The 26,498-nt window shown below is 41.4% G+C and overlaps 1 protein-coding gene across 1 annotated transcript in view; it reads left to right on the top strand.

The window, feature by feature from the left end:
• Positions 1-1,150: 1,150 nt before the first annotated feature.
• The window catches only part of LOC124712371, a 155,072-nt gene continuing 129,724 nt past the window's right edge, over positions 1,151-26,498 (top strand). The window contains exons 1-3 of the mRNA XM_047242667.1: positions 1,151-1,171; positions 3,222-3,335; positions 19,908-20,063. Coding sequence (XP_047098623.1) covers positions 1,151-1,171; positions 3,222-3,335; positions 19,908-20,063 — 291 coding nt within the window. The remainder of the gene's footprint in view (positions 1,172-3,221; positions 3,336-19,907; positions 20,064-26,498) is intronic.

Consider the following 26,498-nt stretch of genomic DNA (forward strand, 5'->3'; position numbering starts at 1 on the left):
GGAACGTGCTTCTTAAGTTCTATGCGCACTTGTCGTACCCCGTTAAGGACAGGGTACGTTTCGAATGTGTTCCATTTCTCCTCTGTGTGGCTCAGAACTGTGCCGTATGGCCGCAGCGCATCAACGACTAGGTGGCAGGGACTTCGAACGGTAGTTCAAAGATGCGCACGGTACGCACCCCCAGACCATCATGGTCAACTCCTACCACGCTCACGTTACCGTCTGCGTGACAGAAGCGAAAGCCGTTTGCCGATCGTTGGAGTAATCTGTCGCAGGCCGCTTCGTCAATCAGTTTGAGGTACACTGTGCTGGTTACAATAGACAGATGAATTCCTATCAGTTCTTGTGGTTCTATGTGCATGATGTCTCGTAGAAACCGTTCAATTTCATGGGCCTTCGGTCTCGTGTACGATGCGTTGAACGTTAGTTTGATTGTAGCTTTTCGATATGAGAACGCCATGTCGGGTCGGTACAGGTACTATAGGGCAAGACAACGACGCGACCGCGCGCTAGCGGGTAAACAACAACACCTGCGGAGCACTGCCCGGCGCGCCGAGCCCGTCCGCACGGTAACACGGCTGAAAGCCGACGCCCATCTGAGCTACCGAAGCACGACTCACGCCCGGTACTCACAGCCTTACTTCTGCCAGTACCTCGTCTCCTACCTTCCAAACTTTGCAGAAGCTCTCCTGCGAACCTTGCAGAACTAGCACTCCTGAAAGAAAGGATATTGCGGAGACATGGCTTAGCCACAGCCTGGGGGATGTTTCCAGAGCTTCTGCAAAGTTTGGAAGGTAGGAGACGAGGTACTGGCAGAAGTAAGGCTGTGAGTACCGGGCGTGAGTCGTGCTTCGGTAGCTCAGATGGTAGAGCACTTGCCCGCGAAAGGCAAAAGTCCCGAGTTCGAGTCTCGGTCGGGCACACAGTTTTAATCTGCCAGGAAGTTTCATATCAGCGCACACTCCGCTGCAGAGTGAAAATCTCGTTCTGGATGTATCAAATTAACCACCGCTCGCTTTTAGTTAGTTAGTAACGCATTAAATCTGTTCTTATTAACTATTTTCTGTTCTTTTATACGTTCAATGACAAGACATTACGTTTTGTGTTGGCTTTTATTCTGTTGTCATGATCACTTTGTATGATCACAACAATGGGTTCTCTTGTACCATGCGTAATTGCTTTCGTCAAGCGGTCGACGGAATCTTTACGATCAGTCGTCTTGGATTTGGTCTTCAGCATTACATACGACAACCAGACGATTTATATCTTGACTTCAGCACGATTCGGTGGGGATTTGCTAAAGGTGTGTTATCAGTGCGATTCGCTTACTTCATTCATTAACATGCTGTAACTGTAGCCTAATTTCCTGTTTTGTTTAACTGTGGACAATCCGTAGATATTCAAAGAAACTAAACCGGTCCTAACACAATAAATATCTAATAATAGAGTGAAGATGGTTTTCATTAATTTTACAGTCAAATTAAAGTTATCATAAAACCGAAGGTTAGCCTGAACACCACAGTCTTTTACCAGGCACGGTCATAATGGAGATGGAATGCCTTCCTCCGACTTCCGAATTGACCTAGTAGCCAGTTATGGGCAAAACTATACAGGGTGTCCCAAAAAGAATGACCCGATTTTAATTAGAATTATTTATTAGGAACAAGGGCTTAACACCAACAAATTGCACACTAAAATACTCATAAAAGACAGAAGTTTATAAAAATCCATCATAAACGTTCAGTATGTCCTCCATTGGCTGCATGGACGACATGTAGCCGATAACCAAATTCATCCCAAACTGTGTATAATATGTCTTCTGTCACTGAAGCTACAGCAGCTGATATTCTGGTTTTTAGTTCATCAATGTCACGACGTAATGGAAGAACGTAAACACATTGTTTAACATATCCCCACAGGAAAAAATCACATGGTGTTAAGTCAGGGGACCTAGGAGGCCACGAGTGTAAAGCCTGGTCTCGCAGTCCTGTACGCCCTATCCAACGTTGAGGCACGTTGGCATTGAGGAAACTGCGCACGTTGTTGTGCCAGTGCGGTGATGCTCCATCTTGCTGATAGATGAAATTGTCAGGTCAAGTTGTGGGAATAACCAGTTCCGTAGCATTGCAAGATATGATTGTCCTGTTATGGTTTCTTCCTCAAAAAGTAGGGTCCATAAACCTTGCTTTGCGAAAAAGCACAAAAAACATTCACTTTTGGTGAATCACGTTCGTGTTCAATTGTTTCACGAGGATTTTCGAGCCCCCATATGCGCACATTATGACGGTGAACCTCACCGCTATAATGTAAAGTAGCCTCATTGCTGGATATCAACTGTGCTATAAAAGTGTCATCTTCCATGTCCTCTAGAATAGCATTGTTAAAGTCCACTCACTTCACTTTGTCAGTATCTTGAAGAGCTTGTACCAGGTATAATCGGTATAGTTTGAGGGCTAAACGACACGGTAACACACGCCACACTGTCATGCGCGGTAACGCAAATTCTCGGCCAGCACGACGTGTAGACTTGCGGGGGCTCCTCTCAAATGCTCGTCGGATTTGTTCCACTGTTTGTTCAGGATCGCGTGGCCGGCCAGGGTTTCTGCGTTTACAGAGGCACCCTGTTACTTCAAACTGTTTATATCACCGTAGAATGTTTTTTGGTGATGGTGGTTTAGCACGCAATCAATATGGAACGCCCGCTGAACTGCAATCACTGAATGGGTACTACTAAATTCAATAACACAATACGCCTTCTGTTGCGCGGAGGCCATATTGTGCGAGGCTGGCTGCATGCTCCAGGTCAGCGCTCGTAGCGACATGTCAGCGCTCGTGGCGACATGTAGCGGATTTTTTCTGAAACTTTAGACCATGCCGATTACATCTAACTCTGTTTCAGTTCCCTAGTGACATTTGTCCCAATATTATTAGAAGTTAAAATCGGGTCATTCCTTTTGAGAGACTCTGTAGTTTAATGTGGACTCCAAGCCATTGTGCAACTCTGCAGTTTACACATAAAACATTGCCAGAGATGAAACTGGTGGTAAGTGTTGTATACATATCGTAGACATGTCGTGGTATCGAACACCAGACTTCTACATAAGCAGTCTTGTTCACTACTATTGAGCCAAGAACACCACTGAAAGACAACAAATATGGGTAACAAACGAAATTGTACTTCAGTTAGAGGATTATACAACAATTAACATTTGCTGTTTCAGTTGCTGCAGGAGGACGTGGAGGTCATCCAGACGGTTAAGATGCTGATGAGCTCCACACTGTACGCTTACCAGGTGGCACTGTTCTGCCTGCTCGGCCAGAAGATCATCAACGAGGTCAGTCTCACTTGTAACCTTTGCAATCCTACCAAGACCTCACATCGCCATTTGTAAGTCTACGTCTCCGACATGCTCCTTAGAGCAACAAAAGTCTTGAACGTCGTGCATGCTTTCACCCTTAACGCTGCCAGTAACTCCATTTCATGAATCTGAAACGAAATAGCTCTGGTGGTAAATTTACATGTTCCCTTATTGCTGTTATGCTCGTTGGTGAGTAAGGATGATTAATACATTAACAAGAAAAAGACCGCAGTACCAGAAAATAATTAATTTATAGCAATGGATTTCGGGATTGCATTTGTCTAGGTAACACATTTGAGTGATGAACATTGCACAACCACAGATTAATGGAAGCATGAGATAAGACATTGCAACAGTGAATTGTAACAGATGTAATAAAATATAACTTACAATTACATTTTACTTGAAAGAATGTTAAATCTTGTTAAATAGAGAGAATATTTTATAACTGAGACGACTTCTATTGACAGTAAATAGTAACTTTTATAAGTTAGTAACATGAAATTTACCTTTTGCAGTTTCTGTAGCGAAGTTCTGGAAGAAGTCATTCAGTGGTAAAAACATTTTTGTTTGTTTGTATACCGGATAGCTTTTAAAGAGCATGGTAAAACTTTACTAAGAAAAATATTTTATCTTATTAGTGTTCAGAAGTGGGGGCGACTAACGATGAAATATAGAATATCTGAGACTCTAGAAATTTAATAAATAATTTTGTGATAACCATCCCGTTTTTATTTTACAGTAATTCAGTGGTAAAAACATTTTTGTTTGTTTGTATACCGGATAGCTTTTAAAGAGCATGGTAAAACTTTACTAAGAAAAATATTTTATCTTATTAGTGTTCAGAAGTGGGGGCGACTAACGATCAAATATAGAATATCTGAGACTCTAGAAATTTAATAAATAATTTTGTGATAACCATCCCGTTTTTATTTTACAGTAATTCAAATTATTATTTAGAAAAACTGTGTCGTACATTTACAAGTTTCATGGCAGACATCTTTTGCAAAGAAAGCACAATGGAATTTGCCAACTTACGGCGAAAATTAGTTATCGTTTACAAAGTTTAGTTCTGTTTAGGAATTAGAATGCTCATCAGCAGAGGGAATCATCGTGGAAAGTAGTAATATCACAGTAACTGCGATGCATGTCATAAGACACAAGGCATAATTACAATATTAAGAAATAGAACTCACTAGAACTAAAATGTCTGACAAGATTGAATTCCTGATAGTTCGAAAGGCTAACAGAAAGGCGCTAGAACAATAGAGAGCGCAAAATCGGTCACGCATCGTAATTTATAGTAGTAACAGAGATGTTAATGCCGCGCCGATCACAGTAAGCTTGGCATTAACACTCAGACAATCAGCGTTACACGATCGCTGCAGTTAACGCAAAATATATCTTTCCTTAGACATAAATAATGATTATTTCTACCGTGTCAGGGGAGGCGTTATTTCATAGTAACCGTAAGAATGTTTGAATACAAGCATGCAAACGTGCATCGACTGCGTTCACAGGTGCCGTATGTCAGTTTTCGGATGGAGTTCCATGCATGTGGCACTGTCAGTCAATACAGGGACCGTTAATGCTGTTTGCGGATGCTGGAGTAATCGACCGATGATGTCCCATATGTGCTCGACTTGATCGAGCAGGTCAAAGCAACATGTCGACAGAGCATGTCGGGTTACAACAGCGGTATGTGGACGAGTGTTATCCTGTTGGAAAACATTCCCTGGAATGTTGTTCACGAACGGCAGTATCACAAGTCGGATCATCAGACTGACGTGCAAACTTGCAGTAAGTGTGAATGGGATAACCACGAGAGTGTTCTTGCTGTCACACGAAATAGCACCCCAGACCATAACTCCAGGTGTAGGTGGAGTGTGTCTAGCACGCAGACAGGTTGCTTGCATGCCCTAAACTGGCTTTCTTCTAACCAACACACCGTCATCACTGGTACCGAGGCAGAACCAGTTTTCATCGGAAAACACAAGTTGCCTCCACCTAGCCCTTTAGTGAGCTCTCGCTTGACACCACTGAAGCGGCAAATGGTGGTGGTTTGGGGTCAGTGGAAATCACGGTGTAGGGAGTCTAGCTCGGAGCTGTCCTTGACGTAACCGGTTTGTAACAGTTCCTCGGGTGACTGTGGCGCTAACTGTTGCTCATGTTACTGCTGCAGATGCAGTACGATGCTCCAGAGCCATACTCGGGACACGATGGTCTTACCTCTCGGCAGTGCCACATGGCCGTCCAAAACCTGGTCTCCTAATGACCGTACACTCTCGTGAATAACGCTGCCAGTAATCATGTACAGTAGCTACATTTCTGCCAATTCTTTCTGCAGTATCGCAGAAGGAACATCCAGCTACCCGCAGTCCTCGCTCAAACTAAGTGCAGTGTTCATAATGGTGTCGACAACGCCTTATAGACGTCCTTGACTGACATCAATTCACCACATCCAGTCTCAGAGATAACTAACGCTCACAACCGCTACAGAGGGTATTTAAAGGGAAACTGATTTGCGTCTTCATACTGCCCCACTAGCGCCAGTCTTAAGCGACTGGCGAGAAATTTGAATAGATATCATCTTTCAGATATAGATACACGCCCAGAGACTTTCGTTTGTGCCAGACAACTCTTTCTTGTAGTTGCAGTTTTTCCGTCAGGTTATGATCTGCTATCAGACCAGGATCTAGGGAGGGGGAGGGGGAGGGGAGGAGGGGAGGGGAGGAGAGGGTAGGAGCGAGGACAAACCGGGGTATCTGCCCCGGGCGGCAATTTCAGGGGGTGCGAAATTCACATTCTTTGTTTCACAAAGCGCCTAGCATTCAGCACACATTGGTCTGTCGATTATTATACATAAGATTTTGAAAAGCAGCCGTTTGTTTTCTAGCATTTTTGAATAGATTGTAAGTCGATTTTTGAACTAATTACAAGTTGATTTTTGAATGCGTGCATAGTGTATGCGATGTCTCTGCCATGGGAATCCCCGTCGCATCTAGAAATAAAAAACTTTCCAACAGACAAAAGGGGACGGGGCTGTAGGAGCTGAGCCGAATAAACCCGAACGGGTGAATGCCAATCGATGTTTGCGGTTGATAGGATGCGCGAATGATCAGCGTTGTTATAATTATTAGTGAAATCCATAGATTCAGACTATCAGAGCGTAAATAAACGACTGGCAGGAATAACAAGTAAGGAAGATTACATACTATCTTCTCGGTGTATATGTTACCGGCCAAACCCGATTTTAGGATGAACTGGTTACCGATAGGATAAAACAGTTTAGCCTAGGTCAAATCGGTTTATACTAGTTATAATTTACATGCTTTAGGATAAACTGGTATGTCTTAGTCTGAACTAATTTTGCCTAGTCGGAATCCATGTCGCTGTCTGTAAGAAAGGGGAATTCCCGAATCATCTCTGGCTCGCCCCTCGCGCCTCTCAACCGCTCTCCGCTCGCACTGTTCTTTGTTTTGAACGGTATTTTGCATCGACGAGTGCGCGTGCTAAGTTGCTGATTGCGTTTAAAATATTTTATTATAATCCTAGTATAATTATTGTGAGGCCTTTCATCATGGGTGAACCTTCGTGTAGTAGACAAGCCAATCAGAAGCTGTGGAGAGAAAAGTTTCTGGAGAAAGTTTTGCAGAGTGAAAACAAAAAGTCTTATCAATATAACGTGTTTTCAGTAGACGAACTTGCGGATTTTGTTAAGAAAGTTGGCAAAAAGAACATCATTACAAAAAAGAAGACTGAATCGATTTGCTGCTTTGAAAATTGGTGATGTGAAAAAACTCATGGTGTGAAAGGAACATAAAATACTTTGTCCCAGGTGATGAATTTTATGATGTGATTGATGCAGCTCATGTAGCTGTTGGTCATGGTGGTCGCGATAGGATTTAGCCGAGACTTCAAAAAATTATGCCAATATCACAAAGGAAATCATATGTCTCTGTTTATCAATGTGTGATGTTTGTCAACAAAAGAAGACGAAAAAGAACAGAGGACTAGTTTCAAGACCAATTCTCCATTCGAAAAGAATAGCAGATATCAAGTCGTTTTGATTGATTTGCAGACACAACCAGACAGGAATTTAAAATTCATTGTAGTTTACCAAAGCCATCTCACAAAATTTCTTCTCCTTCGTGATCAAAGAGGGCTAATGAATGACACATTCGTAACAGTAGGGGCGCCGTGCGTTCTTCAACCTGATAGCGGCAGAAAATTTGTCAATAATGTTATAAGAGAACTCGGAAAGCTTTGGTCAGAACTGAAAATTGTGCATGCAAAACCAAGGCTAAGCCAAAGTCAGGGTTCTGTTGAACGTGCCAACCAATACACTGAAAATAGGATGTGCTCTTGGTTAAAGGGCAACAATTCGACAAAGTGGTCGGAAGGATTAAGATATGTCCATTTAAAAAAGAAAAGTCGAGCTTACCACTCTGGCATAAAGCAATCACCTTACAAAGCATTATTCGGAATCGAACCTAGAGTAGGACTTTCCACTTCCTCGTTGCCTCGAGAAATCATAAATGATATTCAGGATGAAGATGACCTAAAGAAGGCAATCAAACATGGCAGAAATACTGAACAGGACGAAGATAGTGATGATGATAACATTTTGAAAATTGACAGAAACGACATTCAAAATGCTAGAAAAATTGCGACAGAAAATTTAAAAAAAGAAGCTAAAAGAAAGAAAGCTTCCTCCGACAAATCCCATCCACCAGATGATATTGGAAACAACGTATTCCAGATGTAAATAAAGGTAGAGGTGACCTTCGAAACATAATTGGAGTAATACTTCAAAAGACTGATGATGGCCTCTACAAGGTTGGCACCAAACATGGCGTACTTCTAACACATTATAGCAGGTATAATTTTATTAAAGTTTCCCATAATTTTTTGTAATAAAATTTTAAAAAATATTTTTTAACTTCTTTTTATTTTTTTAGATCTGATTTCGAAGTCTGCATTCATAAGCTTTTAGATGTGGGAGATATTAACCAAGGTATTGAAATATCTTTAAGGACATTCTGTTGGATCAGGGCAAGGCTTCGTGAAATGCAGTTGCATGAAAAACTGTTGTTGTTGTTGTTGTGGTCTTCAGTCCTGAGACTGGTTTGATGCAGCTCTCCATGCCACTCTATCCTGTGCAAGCTTCTTCATCTCCCAGTACCTACTGCAACCTACATCCTTCTGAATCTGCTTAGTGTATTCATCTCTTGGTCTCCCCCTACGATTTTTACCCTCCACGCTGCCCTCTAATACTAAATTGGTGATCCCTTGATGCCTCAGAACATGTCCTACCAACTGATCCCTTCTTCTGGTCAAGTTGTGCCACGAACTTCTCTTCTCCCCAATCCTATTCAATACTTCCTCATTAGTTATGTGATCTACCCATCTAATCTTCAGCATTCTTCTGTAGCACCACATTTCAAAAGCTTCTATTCTCTTCTTGTCCAAACTATTTACCGTCCATGTTTCACTTCCATACATGGCTACACTCCATACAAATACTTTCAGAAATAACTTCCTGACACTTAAATCTATACTCGATGTTAACAAATTTCTCTTCTTCAGAAACGCTTTCCTTGCCATTGCCAGTCTACATTTTATATCCTCTCTACTTCGTCCATCATCAGTTATTTTGCTCCCCAAATAGAAAAACTCCTTTACTACTTTAAGTGTCTCATTTCCTAATCTAATACCCTCAGCATCACCCGACTTAACTCGACTACATTCCATTATCCTCGTTTTGCTTTTGTTGATGTTCATCTTATATCCTCCCTTCAAGACACCATCCATTCCGTTCAACTGCTCTTCCAAGTCCTTTGCTGTCTCTGACAGAATTACAATGTCATCGGCGAACCTCAAAGTTTTTATTTCTTCTCCATGGATTTTAATACCTACTCCGAATTTTTCTTTTGTTTCCTTTACTGCTTGCTCAATATAGAGATTGAATAACATCGGGGGAGGCTACAACCCTGTCTTACTCCCTTCCCAACCACTGCTTCCCTTTCATGTCCCTCAACTCTTATAACTGCCATCTGGTTTCTGTACAAATTGTAAATAGCCTTTCGCTCCCTGTATTTTACCCCTGCCACCTTTAGAATTTGAAAGAGAGTATTCCAGTCAACATTGTCAAAAGCTTTCTCTAAATCTACAAATGCTAGAAACGTAGGTTTGCCTTTCCTTTATAAGTCGTAAGGTTAGTATTGCCTCACGTGTTCCAGTATTTCTACGGAATCCAAACTGATCTTCCCCGAGGTCGGCTTCTACTAGTTTTTCCATTCGTCTGTAAAGAATTCGTGTTAGTATTTTGCAGCTGTGGCTTATTAAACTGATTGTTCGGTAATTTTCACATCTGTCAACACCTGCTTTCTTTGGGATTGGAATTATTATATTCTTCTTGAAGTCTGAGGGTATTTCGCCTGTTTCATACATCTTGCTCACCAGATGGTAGAGTTTTGTCAGGACTGGCTCTCCCAAGGCCGTCAGTAGTTCCAATGGAATGTTGTCTACTCCGGGGGCCTTGTTTCGACTCAGGTCCTTCAGTGCTCTGTCAAACTCTTCACGCAGTATCATATCTCCCATTTCATCTTCATCTACATCCTCTTCCATTTCCATAATATTGTCCTCAAGTGCATCGCCCTTGTATAGACCCTCTATATACTCCTGTACAACAAACAAATGCAATTGTAAGAAAAACAAAATACTCTACAATTCTAATTGCCACCAAAGTAAATCTTGCAAAAATAAGTAAATAAGCAAATTGCAGATAAGCTGATTTCTGTGGATGGATATATGTAAGTTGATCTAGTGATAGATGTGAAATTCCTGATTAGTTAATAAATAACTTTAATGAATCATATTGACTACTTTATTTCTATTCCTTTATTCAGTTTACTTTAAAAATCTTATAGAAGATACAAACGAGGTGAAATTAGTTCAGACTAGGACGTACCATTTATCTTAAAGCATGTAAATTCTAACTAAGATAAACCGATTCCACCTAGGTTAACACTTTCATCCTATCGGTATCAGGATGAACGAGTTTGACCTAGGCGAAACTAGTTCAGCCTAAAATCGGGTTTAGACGGTAACATATCCAAGAGACTGCATTTTTGACAGAAATTTTTTGTCAGATCGCTAAACTACTAAGGATCAGTTGTACACTCCCCGTTTAGCAGCCGCTTTAAGTTCTATTTTGGTAATAGCTCGGAAAACGCATTGTACGGACACGTTATAACACCAAACCGGAAAATAAACACGGAATAACTGAACCTGTGATTCTGGCAGGGTTAGTGGAGTCAATCGGAGAATAATTTTTGGCAATGGCAGGAATAGTTACAGAATTAGTGATGCCAAGATTGTTTATTAGAAAGAGGAAGGAGAAAAAACGGGGATATTACACAAATTATATGGAAAAATATGACGATTCCAAATTTATATAAAAATTCCGTACCACTGCTTTTCGACCTCATACTTGAGAAACTTGATCGTATGAAAGAAACGTGTAACTACTTCCTAAGTTAAAACTTTTTGCTTGTATTAGGGATAATTGATATTAGTACTTCATAAATTATGTTCTGTCATACTATTTACGTAAATGAATAAAAATGACCATTTGTGCCAAAACAGTCTGGCTTATTTGGCGTGTGTTATCATTGTTGCGATATTAGAATGTCCTATTTCGCTTTAACTACCAGACAGTGACAAACAGACGTAATCAAATCGAGAAACCTCGCCACTCTTTGGTACTAAACGTATTAAAAGCTTTCTCAGTATGGGACAACGACCTTTTGATTGTTCATGTAGGAAAACATTTGACGAATTTTAGGTAATAGATTCCTTCGCAGAAAGGAAAGCATGCCCCGTAAAGCTGTAGCAAGATCAGAGAGAAAATAGTGGATTGAAGAAATTTGTACTGTCGTGCTTGTCTCTTGCCTTTACTGGTTTTATGTTTCCTTTATTTAATTTTACTATAACTGATAGGCAATAAAGAGTGCAAATATTGTGCAGAGTTCTTATTCTCCCGGTAACAAATAATCCCACCTAGCACTAATCATGAGTTTATTTTAAGGGCTAGGATGTCAAACCAGCCGACTGGGAGCAGGAGAGGCACCACAGGGCTTTTTAATTTCCACTGTCCTGAATATAGGTTTGATGGCTTCCATTACAAAATATTACACGCTTGAATTCCACAGGCCGAAATACAGTGATGTGCGATAGAAGAATGCTGTGTGAAGAGGAGTGACACTACACTTTGGATTACTTAAGACCGAATACCATCCCTTACATTTCCTCGAACATATACGTTTTCTATATCAAAATCTTCAGCATGACGTGCGTTACAAAATGAACACATTTTTGAAAACCGACTATTTAAAATTTTTGACGTCTTGTCTCAAACGCTCGAGGGAGGGGGTGGAAAGGGTGGTCGCCACTATCAAGTTTTTGCCACGCTTCGGAAATATCGTACATCCGGGGCTGCCTAATGCACGTTGATTTATAGGCGAAAAGTTACCAACACCAAGGTTATTTCAAAACCGTAATAGCGTTAACCGTTGTTATGACTTACTAGTAATAAGTACATGAGTCATTATTACAATACGCGCTGTCGTACAAGTGTCACCTAGAACGAAATTGAATTCCATGCAAGTTGTCATAACAGTGTAGTTTGATTCTACTGGACGATTTCGTAAGGCTGAATTTTCCACACTCTGACCAAGGCCTTACGATTGGCGTTCTCCAAGCAGCTCTTCACAGCATTATAAGATTTCGTTGCAGTTTCTCAGGGAATATTTAGCCTTTGACGTTGGTATTTGAATGTAATTTCCTGCTTGGAGAGTGAATCAGCAGCTGAGTAGTTAAATTTGAGACTAAAAGCCCAGAGGATACGAGTTAGCTACAATCAGCGAATTTCGAAAGGAAGCTAACTGCTATAAAGTCTGAATTGGAAGACTTGTCTTTATCACGTGATGTTAGTTGCTTCGCTACACCACTGGAAATTACTTATAAGTTACTCATGCTGGCAGCTTTTCTTGATCCGTATTCTGTAATATTTACTTGGTCCTCTTTAACGAAATAAGTTCGGGAAATCTGTTTAAACATTCCGCTTTAGTGCCACTGAAATCGGTAACATTACCATTGTTATCATGTAATGAAGGTATTGAGTGTGTACTCACATCCGACTAGAATTTCTTTGGATTATCTGCCGGACTTCCAGAAAGAGTTTCGTTTTGGAACTATGAAAAGTATCTTACATCGAAGTCCGCAAGAAATTTCGAGCTCCTGTACAACAGCACCAATCTTCGTGATTTTGTGCTTCATTGTTCCGACCTGATTTGTGTACCATGGGGGACGTGTTCCATCTCTTATTAACTTATTTGGTATGCCATCAGTACTGCATCTGTGAGTCTAAGCCATACCTGGGCTACTCTTACAGCCATACTATGATGGAACACTTGAGTTAGTTCGCCGCCGTTGAAGCTCTTCACCACATACGAAAGAATAACTATCTTGGTTTGTTTTTCTGTAGTGGATTAGAATTGGACTTTCTCACGAACACGCCCTGTACACATACCCGGTAGAAGTAAATAGTACTCAGAGCTTACTAGGGCTATTCGGAAAGTAAGTTCCGATTGATAGCGAGATGGAAACAACTGTGATAATCAGAAATATTTTATCTGCAACTGTTAGCTACAGCTTCCAGCCACTGCTCTACGTAGTCACCACTCCGACTTAGACATTTGTTGTAGCGTTGTACCAACTTTCCAATACCCTCGTCATAGAAAGCAGCCGCCTGTGCTTCCCGCCAATTCACTACGCTCATCTGTAGCTCGTTGTCTATGCGAAAATGTTGCCTTCATAGCCAGTAGTTAATGTGAGCAGCGATGAAATACAGAGGGAGCCAATTACTGGCTGTAGTGCGGGTGATCAAACACTTCCCATCTAAAACGCTGCAGGAGCATTTTCATAGCCCCTGCAGACTGCGACCGAGAATTGTCACGAAGTGGGAACCGTATGACAGTTCTGTAATGTGGGCTGCATAACATTAGGCGAAAACTCTCACCAAGACCTCTCACTTGGCTGGAGACACTATTCTCTACGCATCTTTAAGTGCTCACCATGCGTTCAGAACTGAAAAGAGCGAAGTGATGCAACTGACAGGCACACTGAAGACACTGTCGAACACATAAGTGCAAAGCTTTACTCGATTTTCACAGTGGTTTCCATTTCTTGGGTGATCGAAATTACTATCCCTCCTATTACAAGTGTGATAGCACAATGTCGCCACTGGGTTACAACCCTGGAATAAAGAGACATGAAAATTTTTGAACATTTATTGATCTACTGGGTCACTCGGCCTCGAGATAACGGAGTTATATTAACATTTTTGTAAGCACTTAATGATTACTCTACACGGTCTATAATGTAAACCACTTCACACATAATATATTTTATCACTTTTAGTTAAGAAATGTTGTAAATGGTGTTACATACAATGCATTTCAAGAATAGAACGCATATTCAGATGCAGTATTCAACACTTTTACCCATACACACTAGATATACTGCCTTTTAGAAACACTGCTTGTTTATTAAACGAAATTATTTTATTTATTTTTCAGTATCAAAATGGTTCAAATGGCTTGGAGCACTATGGGACTTAACTTCTAAAGTCATCAGCCCCTAGAACTTAGAACTACTTAAACCTAAGTAACCTAAGGACATCACACACAGCCATGCCCGAGGCAGGATTCGAACCTGCGACCGTAGCGGTGGCGCGGTTCCAGACTGTAGCGCCTAGAACCGCTCGGCCACTCCGGCCGGTTTTTCAGTATCTGATCACACAAATGACGTAACCATGTTACAAAGTATAGCACTGGTGACAGTAGGTCATACGACCGTCTACCGCTAAAGTAAGACTTTGCGGTGCAGTGATGTCTATGTGCCAGATGAGTGTACGAAATCAGTGCAGAAAAATAGGTTGAAGTGGAGAAATCGTAGAATAGGAAAAAGAAGGTATCGTGTTTTCACGTACCTATCTTTGAACACATCGAAAATCAAGTTGCCCCATTTATTAATGTATCAATGTGTAAATATGTACAAGGAATGGTGTGCAGCTCGCAGCCACGTACCATTGTTTGGAAAGAGTAGAAATAAAAAAAAACTGACCGACGGGGACCTGAGACAAGGGCCACGCCTTATCAACTACATTGTTTGCAAACAAGACAGAAATTGCTGGTCAGTTAACGTAGGTCCATCTCAATTAGTGTCGTTAATTATCAGTGAAAACCACCTCTGCTGTATTATTAAACATTCGATGAAACGATGATAATTTTTTTTGTTCGTTTCAGTTGCATGAATATACAATTAGCCCCGCATGGGTTACAGATTTCGGGCTGATTCACCCATTCTCAAACCACATACCTAAAAATTACGAAGTACATGTCGTACAGAAATAATTACATACAGTATGCAGGTTTATACTACGAGTACTCATATGATTATAGATATACCTTGCAATTAATCGTAACTAGGTGTCCAACATTGTGCCAGATACAAATGTCTTTGTACAAGAAAGTTAAACTGTGTGCAACATATAACCTCATTGATAAGTTAGCCTATGCGTCTACTGTTACACCTAAATGATACAGCCAAACTGACAAATAAAACTTCCAGTAGTCAACAGGACATCTTGGTAGCCGTCGCCCTCATACATATGCGAACGTTCATGTGGCTCTCTATTAGTTTTCTATGGTGCTCCAGCACCTCTTGTCATTTATTTTCTAGCATTTGTATAACATAGAAAACTACGAGTTTTACATTACAAGAAATGTCATTCAAGGTACATATTAACCTTTGGCCTCGAATGCGGCCTTTGCAGCGTGGATAACGATTGTGTCGGATGACGCTTAGTATGGCGTTGCGCAAAGTCATTCATTGCGTAACTGGAGGTTTGTTAGCAAAGGTTACATAAATAAAAAAGATATAAATTTTAATATATTTCACCTTATTTTTCTTTCCTCTTATTGACTGTGAATATCATATAAAAAGGAAATGATATTTCAGATTTTAGCATTGGCTCCCTGTATGGAATGTAGCAGGTTTTAGTGTTGCATTATCTCAAGAGATGGCTAGAAATATTGTACTTTGCGATGAAAATACAATGTTGTATACGGGAGGGCGTGCTACTCGTCACCTCCTGGCTTCGTACGTTTCATTTAGATGATACGTTATTTTTTAAAACAAACTTGTTAACATTTCTTGTAATGTGAAACTGGTAGTTTTCTACGTTCTACGAATGTCGTTAATAAATGACGGTTGGTGCGACAGCACCATAGCAACTTAATAGACAGTCGTATGTCTATGCAGGTAACTATGAAAGCGACACATATCAAAGTGTCCTGTTGACCTCTAAAAACTAGATTTGTCCGTTTGGTTGTGTCGTTCAGGTGTAACAGTAGTCACATAGGCTGTCTTACCAATGAGAGTATTTGTTACTCACGGTTTGACTTTCTTGTACAAAGCTATTCCTGTCTTTTGGCACCACGTTGTATAACTAATTCCGGTTAATTATAAGGTATGTCTATAATCATGTAAGTACTTGTAATATGGACATGCATCCTGTATGTAAATATTTCTGTACCACATGTACTTTGCAGTTTTTAGGTGCGAGGGTTGAGAATGAGAGAATCAGCCCGGAACAGGTAACAACTGCAACAATTAATTGTATATTCAAGCAGCTGAGACGGACAAAATATAAATTTAACGAAGTTTCCTCAATACTATGCAGTTGTGAACCTACTACCCCCAAGCAGAATGCCTCGAATCAGCCAGTGTTAGATATTTACTGTGTTACTACCGGTTTCTTTCGCAGAACATCTTCAGGTTGCCGAGTTGTGCATAAGTCATGACACAAGTGGTCTGGTTGTTGCATGTAATGTTAAAGAGGAAATCCAAAGCAATGTTCGTAAACATTGTATCAACCGCCTGGCAGAAGTGTTCTGCGTAGAGTTTACTGTAAATTTTCGTTATTCTTTTCCAGTATACTTTCACATGTGCGCAAGTGTTTTTGATATTTACAAGAGTAGCTCTTTGTCTACAAGTCGCTTGCTCACCACGTGGAGTGGAGACACGAAGGATCTATATTTGGTTAAATATTTCTCAATCTCAATGGCTTAGATATATTGAAGTGGTCTATTTTCACATAACGTGGTCTTGGAGTACCAAATATCCCTATTTTTTAACGGACTTCGTAATTGGGTCTTTGTTTCAGCCACATTTCGTGTGATACTGTGATAGAATCGGTGTCTTTTGCTTTCGTAATCTTTCATAACTGTTCGCACTTTCAGTGTTTGTCTAGAATGTCGGTGACTTTCCACTAAAATGTGTTTTTGTCGCTACATAGCCGCGTTTCGTACATCGTAGTTTCGTCATGGTTCTACCAAGTTCTCACTATTTTGTAATGAGATGGCTATTCGTATTCATCATAGAACAATACTTAATTTCCTTCATAAAATGAATATCTATTTGTGTAGTTAAATTTCATCTGTTTTTCTGATTTCTAATTTACTGCTTTCTCATGATTTTCTTATGTGCTTCTTGCTTCTGTTCTCCCACATGCATATCAGATAATTCTGCGGGGGGCTATAACTTTCTGTAACCGATTGCTTTCTTTCTTTGATACAGTACTAGTTTAACAGATTTTTAATTTTCTCAGTTATACAATCTTCCCTGTTTTTTTTCTTACCTGCTCATTGTGATGACTTGCTTCTCTATCGAACTTCCACTATTTCTTTATGACTACTGGAATGTTTCATTCCATATTTAATTATTTTCCCGCCGTGACATTACGGTGGAATGATTCCAGATTCTGCTTGAAATAAACTGGAGCACATTCCCATAATTTTATGTTTATGGTTAATCTTATTTTGAGTATATATTATTGTCTTATGTAATTGACTATCTCATGTCACATTTGGTTCCTGCATTGAAAATAAATTGGATTCATGAAGTCTTTAACGAACCCTAGGCTTTCTACATTACAAGCTATATCCCCTGATGATCCATTCAGATGCTACTAATGGATAAAGAAGCAGTTGACCTAAATGTATAACGAAAATGTTGCGTTTGGGTTGTCTAAATAAAATCTGAATGTTGATACATCTTGATTGAATTTGTTCTGCAATAGCCCCACGATAATTATGTTACAGATTTCATAAATAAGGTTTAGTTAAATGAGAATAAGCAAACGGCATGTTTCACTAATAAAGGGACCGTACGAACTTCCCCTCGTTGATTTGATTCATGTTGGTACGATTAGCACTCCAGCATATGTAATTACCAAGACACAACTCTCAACCGTTTTCGGGAAAATCGAGTTTTTACATCATTTTACGCATGCTTACAAACTTCGTATGGCTGCTAGTAACCAAGGATCCCGCAGCTAAGGGAGTAAGCGCTTGGTTTCATAAGCGCGAGGTCTGTGGATAAAACCAGGCTTCCGGTTTTTTATTTTATTTGCAGGTTATTCTAACAACAGATACGCGTGATGCGCAACGAAATTTTATGATGACCGAGAACCGCGTATGAATGTAACACAAGTGTGCTCTTCAACAATGGAAAAACCGAGCACATGCAAAGGTTCTGCGTTCATTACAAGTGCTGTACGTCGCAATAACTATTGTTTGCCATGCTTCTATGATCAGTATCATCCTGATTCGTACAGTGCTCCATAGTTTAGACATTAAACTTGCCATACACTTAGAAAAAAATAATATAAATGAAATGATTATGATGATTTGATTGGGTGTCCTTGTGTATCCGTTTTCTTTAATCCCATTACAAAATCTTTTTGTCCTTTTTTCATAATAAAGCTTATAAAAATAAGAAAGGAATCATTCAGTAGCGAGAGTCTGCACAGTCGTAATAATTCCGTAGGAAGAAAAGAAAAAAACAAAACAAAAAATGAAACAGAAGCGCAGGCCAGGGTATTCAATCCATGGACCTCCCGCTCCTGAAACTAACCATTTAATACGCTTTTTTAGTCATTATTCTCGGCATTTGGTCTGGGCGGACGTCACACGACCCCCCTTTAAGTTAATCCTTGAATACTTCACTCTGTTTTTTTTTTATTTTTATTTTTTTATTACAGAAGGCAGCCAGATCTTTTCGACGAATTTGCCTAGCCACCGTGCGTGCAGTCGGCTGCGGACTTCTTGAGTATTAGCGACCTTACAAAATATATAAAAGCGCGTAAAATTTTCAAACTCGATTTAAAACGGTTGATAGTTGCGTCTTCCTTTTTACACATGTTGAAATCTTAGTCGCGCCCTAACATTCTGTCAGCATGAAGAAGTCTGTGAGAGGAAGTTAATACAGTTCCCTTGTAAGCCACAGAGCTCAGGATAAATTAAATTCTATAGCATGCAGCAGATAGGTATCTTTCAATCCTTCAATTACAGTTCTTCATAGGAAACGTCGACTGTTCTTCATCAGTAGTTATAAAACTAAAACACCACGAAAGAACTGTCCGCTCTTCTGTTGAGGTCTGGACAGGGGATTATTGAACTTTTCCTCAACCTTTTCCAGCCACAAATTTCACTGCACACAGTTCAGAGCACCAGTGTGAACTGCTTGCACTGTTATTAACTCTCCTGAAAAATTTTTTGTGTTCTGCCATAATCTAATCTCTCTTTCTAAGCATTAATCCCGACTTGTGGGGTCTGCTGATTAATCAGATGTGGCAAGTTAATTTTAAGGGGTGGCCAGGTGCCCCTCCTGTCGCCACCCCGTACCCTCCAGGAAGGTATTAGTGGACCCCTAACTGTCTGCAACTAGTGTAATCCATGGAGTAGTGCGAATGTATGCAGATGTCTGCGAGCCATGTAACTGAGGCGGAACATGGGGACCAGCTCGGCATTCACCTAGTAGGATGTGGAAAACCGCCTAAAAACCACATCCAGGCTGGCTGGCACACCGACCCTCATCGTTAATCCACTGGGCTGATTTGACCCGGGGCTGGCACGCCTACCCGAGTCCAGGAAGCAGCACGTTAGCGCTCTCGGCTACCCTGGCGGGTTTCTCCCATAATCTAATATTGTGTTAAATTTTGTTTTGTATTGCAGCATGTTTTCCAGTGAATGGGACTGGCTGTTATCCGACCAAAGTGTTAAGCCGCCCATGCAAAGGCCGAAGTGTCTTGGCCGACCCTGCCCCTCATCGCTGAGCAGGCCACTGATTCGTCTGATCGTGTGTGGGAACACTGTGACTGCATGGCAGACCCCATCCAATTTTCACCATACCAAAATGGAAGAGAAGAGGTGGAGTGTGCAGTGGCAGGTAGAGGTCGTGGTTTGCAGGTAGTGATGTGGCTGTGGAGCCGATGTACCCAGGCCTTGGGACCCGACACGTACAAAACCGTACAATATAAGCGAACGTGTCCGGGCAGACCGGCTCGCCAGGAAGGTTGGTCCACTGGTCGGCCTGTGGGTGGTCGGCTTTAGCCTGAGTGGCTGTCTGGTGTTGCAGAGCGAGCGCCTGCCGCGGTCCGCCTTCAGCTGCGGATGGCCGGAAGCCGACACCCACTGTTGGCGGCTGCTGGTCGCCCTCTGCCGGCGATCCTCGCGCGCGCTCAGCCTCAAGGTGTGCGGCCTCTACACGCTGTCCAGGGAGACTCTGCTGCAGGTAGGGACCGTCTAGCGGCCATCTAGCTTTTCTAAGCTCACCGGACTAAATACACACATCAACAAAACTTTTGCATCACTGCAATATGTCATGTGGGTATGTTGCTATTGTGACTGTTCCCGTATCAATAAGAAGGTTAACCCTGAAAAGAACGTCGCGCTCCCTCCAGGAATTCCTGTTCCTGAAGAACTCTGTAATACCTGCATGTTGTTCGAAGCTACCAGTAACCTTTGGATTCATTCAATGTCTTCCTTTGATCCGGTCTGGTTCTCATCCCAAACACTCGAGCAGTACTCAATAACAGGTCGCACTAGCAGTATATGCAGTCTCCTTTTCAGGTGAACCACACTTTCCCACAGCTCTCCCAATAAAGTGAACTCGACCATTCCCCTTCGCTGTTACAATCCTCACATTTTCGTTCCATTTCATATCGGTCTGCAACGTTGCACCCAGGTATTTCAATGACATGACTGTGTGAAGCAGGGCATTACTAATGCTGCATCCGAACATTATGGATTTGTTTTTCCTACCAATTATTGGACTGCATAACCATGTTATGTGAAGGAGACTCTTGAACCAGGGAAGTTGCTCGACGTGTGAACTGGAGTCTCGGGCAGACATTGAATCGGTTCGGACAGATAGATAGTGTTGAGGACTTACACATCCGACCGGTGCACACGATGATCGATACCTGCAACTTTTGAGTCAGAGAAACAGTGAGGTGAGTGCTCCAGAACTGAATTACGCTTTCAAAGTGGCTAGAGGACATTATGTATGGCATGTTAAGAGACAAATATCTCCATTCCTGAGAAGCAAGGTGAGAACTATGTTGTGAACAACTACGCCATAGACTCGCAATACAAATGGGCAATAAATCACGCATGGTGGTCGCACCAGGATTGGTGTTGGGTTCTGTTCGAGAACGAAAATCGGATGTGTTTGTACCCTCACAGCCACATATCATGTGTTTGGAGATAAGTCGGTAATACTGAACGCCTCGAACACTGTGTCCAGCAAGTAGATCAGGCGGAGTGGTGATCTGGGGTGGCATTACGTGGTAAACCTATCTTGGCTGCTCAGAGCGGTCTCCACGGAACAGGGAGGAGATTCTGCAGCAAATATTGGAACCGTATCGCCAATATTTTGGTGTCAATTTCATCTTGATGGATGATAACTCGTGTGTTCATTGAGCTGTTCTCGTAAACACGTTCCTTCATCGTGCTATGATCACCATCACCAGAACGGAGTGAACTGTCTGTTCCCCAGGCTTGAACCCAAACGAGCACGTGTGGGATCAGTTGCAGCGATTTTGTTTTGGATACCAGTAACGACAGTGTACTTGCGTGGAACTGCCTCTGAAGAGCGGGACAATTTGGACCAATTGATGATGTCATCAAGGGGATACCACAATGGATTCAAGCCTGCAACAGAGCAAGACGACGTTCCGTCACATATTCATTTGGCTCGGGAGAACTGCAAAGAACCTCCCATGGGAACAGATGACTTTGTCGTTACACAACAATAATTATTATTGTTCCAGAATAACATTTTCGTTCTGCAGCGGAGTGTGCACTGATATGTAACTTCATGGCAGATTAAAACTGTGTGCCGGACCGAGACTCGAATTCGGGACCTTGCCTTTCGCGGGCAAGTGCTCGACGATCTGAGCTACCCAGACACGACTCATGTTCCGTCCTCACAGTTTCAATTCTGCCAGTACCTTGTCTCCTACCTTCCAAACTTTACAGATGCTGTTCTACGAACCTTGCAGAATTAGCTCTCCTGGAAAAAATAATATTGCGGAGATTATTATTATTATTCTTTCTTTTCTCAGACGTTATGTCTGGTCAAAAATGGAAAGTGACGCGGACCTTGATCAAGCGTGACTTCCTTTTAACTGTACGGTATATCTTACATTGTATTTAGGAACTTTCGGGTAATTGAACTTGTATCAATAATTACAGATTTCTGTAGTTGTATATATAAGTTTGGATGTAGCTGTATTGCGTTTATATACTGGTGGATATTGTGTGGTATGACTCCTGTAGTTGAAAGTATAATTGGTATAATGTCAACTTTATCCTGATGCCACATGTCCTTGACTTCCTCAGCCAGTTGGATGTATTTTTCAATTTTTTCTCCTGTTTTCTTCTGTGTATTTGTTGTGTTGGGTATGGATATTTCGATTAGTTGTGTTAATTTCTTCTTTTTACTGGTGCATATGATGTCAGGTTTGTTATGTGGTGTTGTTTTATCTGTTATAATGGTTCTGTTCCAGTATAATTTGTTTCATCATTCTCCAGTACATTTTGTGGTGCATACTTGTATGTGGGAACGTGTTGTTTTATTAGTTTACGTTGTATGGCAAGTTGTTGATGTATTACTTTTGCTACATTGTCATGTCTTCTGGGGTATTCTGTATTTGCTAGTATTGTACATCCGCTTGTAATATGATCTACTGTTTCTATTTGTTGTTTACAAAGTCTGCATTTATCTATTGTAGTATTGGGATCTTTAATAATATGCTTGCTGCAATATCTGGTGTTTATTGTTTGATCCTGTATTGCAATCATGAATCCTTCCGTCGCACTGTATGTATTATTATTACTATTATTATTACTATTATTATTACACACTTTAAGCCGTCCGTGGTGGCCGAGCGCTTCTAGGCGCTTCAGTCCGGAACCGCGAGACTGCTACGGTCGCAGGTTCGAATCCTGTCTCAGGCATGGATGTGTGTGATGTCCTTTGGTGAGTTAGGTTTAAGTGGTTCTAAGTTCTATGGTACTGATGAGCTCAGATGTTAAGTCCCATAGTGCTCAGAGCCATTTGAACCATAACGCACGTTAAAGGCCTTTTATCAGACAGCGCGAAACATTCATGACTACTGGTTCTTCCTGTTCTTCCAGTACTCCTTCATTCGTTGACTAAAGGCACTCTTCCTTTCTTCTGTCTACTTTGGCCTTTGGCCTTTAGGTGCTGTTTTCTCTGACATCACTTCCCGCTTTTACACCTTTTGTCTATAGACTCCTTTGTCCATGACGTCCGCTGAATCCATCTGAGCTCTTTCCAGATCAATTTTGACTTGTGTCATCCAGGGTATAGTGATCTTCAGTCTCTGGATGTACCTGAGGATTCTTTTGTTGAGTCTGGTCTGTGTGAGTCTGCTTATGTGTGCATAAAATTTTTGTCGCCTCTTTCTAATGTCCGCTGCGATGTTGGAGAACTTCTCTGTGGTGTCTCTGGAGTGAAGCCTATATCCATCGTCGGTGAGTTTTGGCCCAATAATTTTCCGAATGATTTTTCTTTCCTGTGTGAGAATGTTCTCAAGGTCGGCCTTTGTGTGTAACATCAGTGTCTCACGGGCCTATAGCACCTCAGGCTTGATTACAGTGTTGTAGCGACGAATTTTGGAGCAGGTGGACTCTTATTGTAAATAGCCTTTGTTTTGTATAAGGCTCTCTTCATTTTCAATAACCTAGCGTTCTGGGCAATTTTCTCCTTTCCTGTCGGTTCGAGCACTTCACCTAGGTACTTAAAGTGTGTGACCCTGTTGATCTTGCCATACTTTGTGCTCAGACTTGGAATGTTTAATTTCGTGCAGAAGAACTCGGTTTTCTGAAAGGAAATCTGTAGCCCTACATTTTCTGCGCATTCTTTGAGTATTTCTATCTGTCTGATTACTGTAGTTTCGTTATCTGTGAGTAGTGCCAGATTGTCTGCTAAGGCTAGACATCCCGCCTTCAGCTTGGCTCGTCCAAGTCGCACTGGCTTCCAATGGCCTTGTATTTGCAGCCTCCCATTCCTTGATGACCTTATTCAACGCTAAGTTGAAGGGTAGCGGTGAGAGTCCGTCACCTTAACGAACGTCTGTCTTGGTCTCAAAGAGTTCGGAGATTTCCCACTTGAACTTCACCTTAGATGTCGTGTCTGTCAGTGTCTGTTTGATCAGTCACAGTGTCTTGCTGTCCAAACCTTGTTCATGTAGAATGTTGAACAATGACTGGCGGTCGATGGAGTCATATACCTTCTTGAATTAAATGAAGGTGCCTATGACTGGACTGTTTCTGAGGGCTCTGATTTTCAGGGTAGTCTTCAGATTGAAGATTTGTTCTGCACAGGAGCGACCAGTGCGAAGTCCTCCTCGTACTCACCGATCTTATGTACCACTTGCATCCGTGTTCTTTGGAGTAGGCACGCTGAGAGTATCTTGTATGTGACTTGTATCAGAGAGATGCCCCTGTAATCGTTCACATCTGTGGGTCACCCTTTTGTGCGCATTTCTGGAAACTTTTCTGACGTCCATATGTCTGTGATGATCTGTGTGAGTACTCTGAGTTTGGTCTGAGATTTCTCAGTAGTTCGCCGGCCGAAGTAGCCGTGCGGTTAAAGGCGCTGCAGTCTGGAACCGCAAGACCGCTACGGTCGCAGGTTCGAATCCTGCCTCGGGCATGGATGTTTGTGATGTCCTTAGGTTAGTTAGGTTTAACTAGTTCTAAGTTCTAGGGGACTAATGACCTCAGCAGTTGAGTCCCATAGTGCTCAGAGCCATTTGAACCATTTTCTCAGTAGTTCGGCCACTATTCCGTCTTCACCAACTGTCGAAAATGCTGGAGCCTGCTTACGGCTGTCTCTAGTGCGAGTTCCTTCATGTGACCGTACAGTCGGTCACTAGACTGGTACAGCAATCAAGCAATATCATTTGTACTTCAGTACATTACCCTCCAGTACAGCACTCTCACCTACTAAGCATTTTAAGAATCTAACGGAAAACTACATGAAATGGAAACGGTAATTACATACAGTAAGCACACTGCACTTATTGCTTCAGGCTAAGAGAAAACTCAGAATAGCACAAGACATTGACTGTATGTTGTTAATTTGGAGTCACACCAAAGGACAGAGCAAAAGCTGATACAGTATATTTCTTCTACTTCTTTCTTAAGCTGCTAGACATTTGTCTGTTCCGACCTCTTGTTCAGCGCCTGTGTTGTCCGTGGTTAGTTTCTATTTGATCTTCCCACGCCTTTCTTGATCTACCAATCGATATTTTCCCTGTTTGTCGATAAGTCATTACCATTATAGGAAATCCATTTTCATTCGAGTAAAAATCTCTTCATTTATTTCGGTGCTCCGTTTAAATCATAGTTCTTGCCTCATTGTTGTATTGCTTATAATATCAGATAGACGAAATCCTTAGGAACCCTGTAAGTAGTTACCAACATGTGAGTGAAGAAATTCACAGGCAAGTGATGGAAAAAGCAATGGAAGCGGTTAATTCTTGTGGTGTTTACTGCGTTGAATTGTAATATGATAACAAAAAAGCCATATAACGCAACACTTTGTACAATACACGCTAAATATTTAAAAACTGTACATTTTTAGCGATTTTGGTTATGTACATACAGTCCCTCCTAAGAGTCGTCAGGCCCATTTTCTCTGGTGTTTCAGCAGAAATTTGAAACTTCGTTTTTTCAATGGGTAGATATAGTCGGCGACTGCTAGTGTCAAAGGAAAGTGTCGGTTTGTTTCCAGTTACAAACAAAACACTCGATTGTGCGATTCCCAATTAGTCCAGTACGCTATTCGGTTTAGCGATGCATATGAGCAGAGACAGCAATAAACGAAGAGTAGCAAGTACTCCAGTAGCGACTGAATAGCACTGCAACATGGTAGAGGACAGTTCGGGCCAGGGCGGCACGCGAGGCGGTGACTTCCGGCTGCCGAGACATGGCGAACAAACGTTTTACTGTGTTGTACTCTCGTTGTTAATACGTATTTCTTAACAAAGTACCGTACTAGACTAATCTGACACCGCTCTATCAAAGGCGCTCGTAAAATTGCGCTTTTGTTTGTAACCGGAAACAAATGATCGATTTCCGTTGACACTAGACGTTGCATGAAAGACATGATGAGTAGTATTTATTTGGACTGACCCCACCTACACATTCAAAGAACGAAACTGCATATATCTGCCAAAACACTGGAGAAATTCCACCTGGCAGTGTTTAGGAGAAACAGACGATATATTTCAATAGTTTTTCAATTAACAACATGAGATACCAATGGGACGGTAGGATAAGGGATGAATATTGAAATAATTCGATAAAGCCTTGTGCGTAGGTGGAGAAAGTTTGCAAGATGTCGGTAAAAAGTTTCTTCTCCAACCAGTAGTGAGACAGAAAGAAGACGCTTGGGCATCAATCAAAGAGGTTGCTGTTAATTTCTTAGGTAACAAAATAGATCCTTATTGTATTTATGTTACAGTCAACATCCTGGAAAAGATAAAGGAGCTGGAATGTTTTCCAAGCCTCAGGATTCATGTCTTGATTATTTACCTTGATTTTGTTTTCATGAAGATTAGGTTGATGTCTGGAAGGAACAAAGCGACCGTTTCATCAAGACATTCAGGTCATGGAAAGACTGTATCAGCAG

This window comes from Schistocerca piceifrons, chromosome 8, assembly GCF_021461385.2.
Source record: "Schistocerca piceifrons isolate TAMUIC-IGC-003096 chromosome 8, iqSchPice1.1, whole genome shotgun sequence".
Lineage (NCBI taxonomy): Eukaryota > Metazoa > Arthropoda > Insecta > Orthoptera > Acrididae > Schistocerca > Schistocerca piceifrons.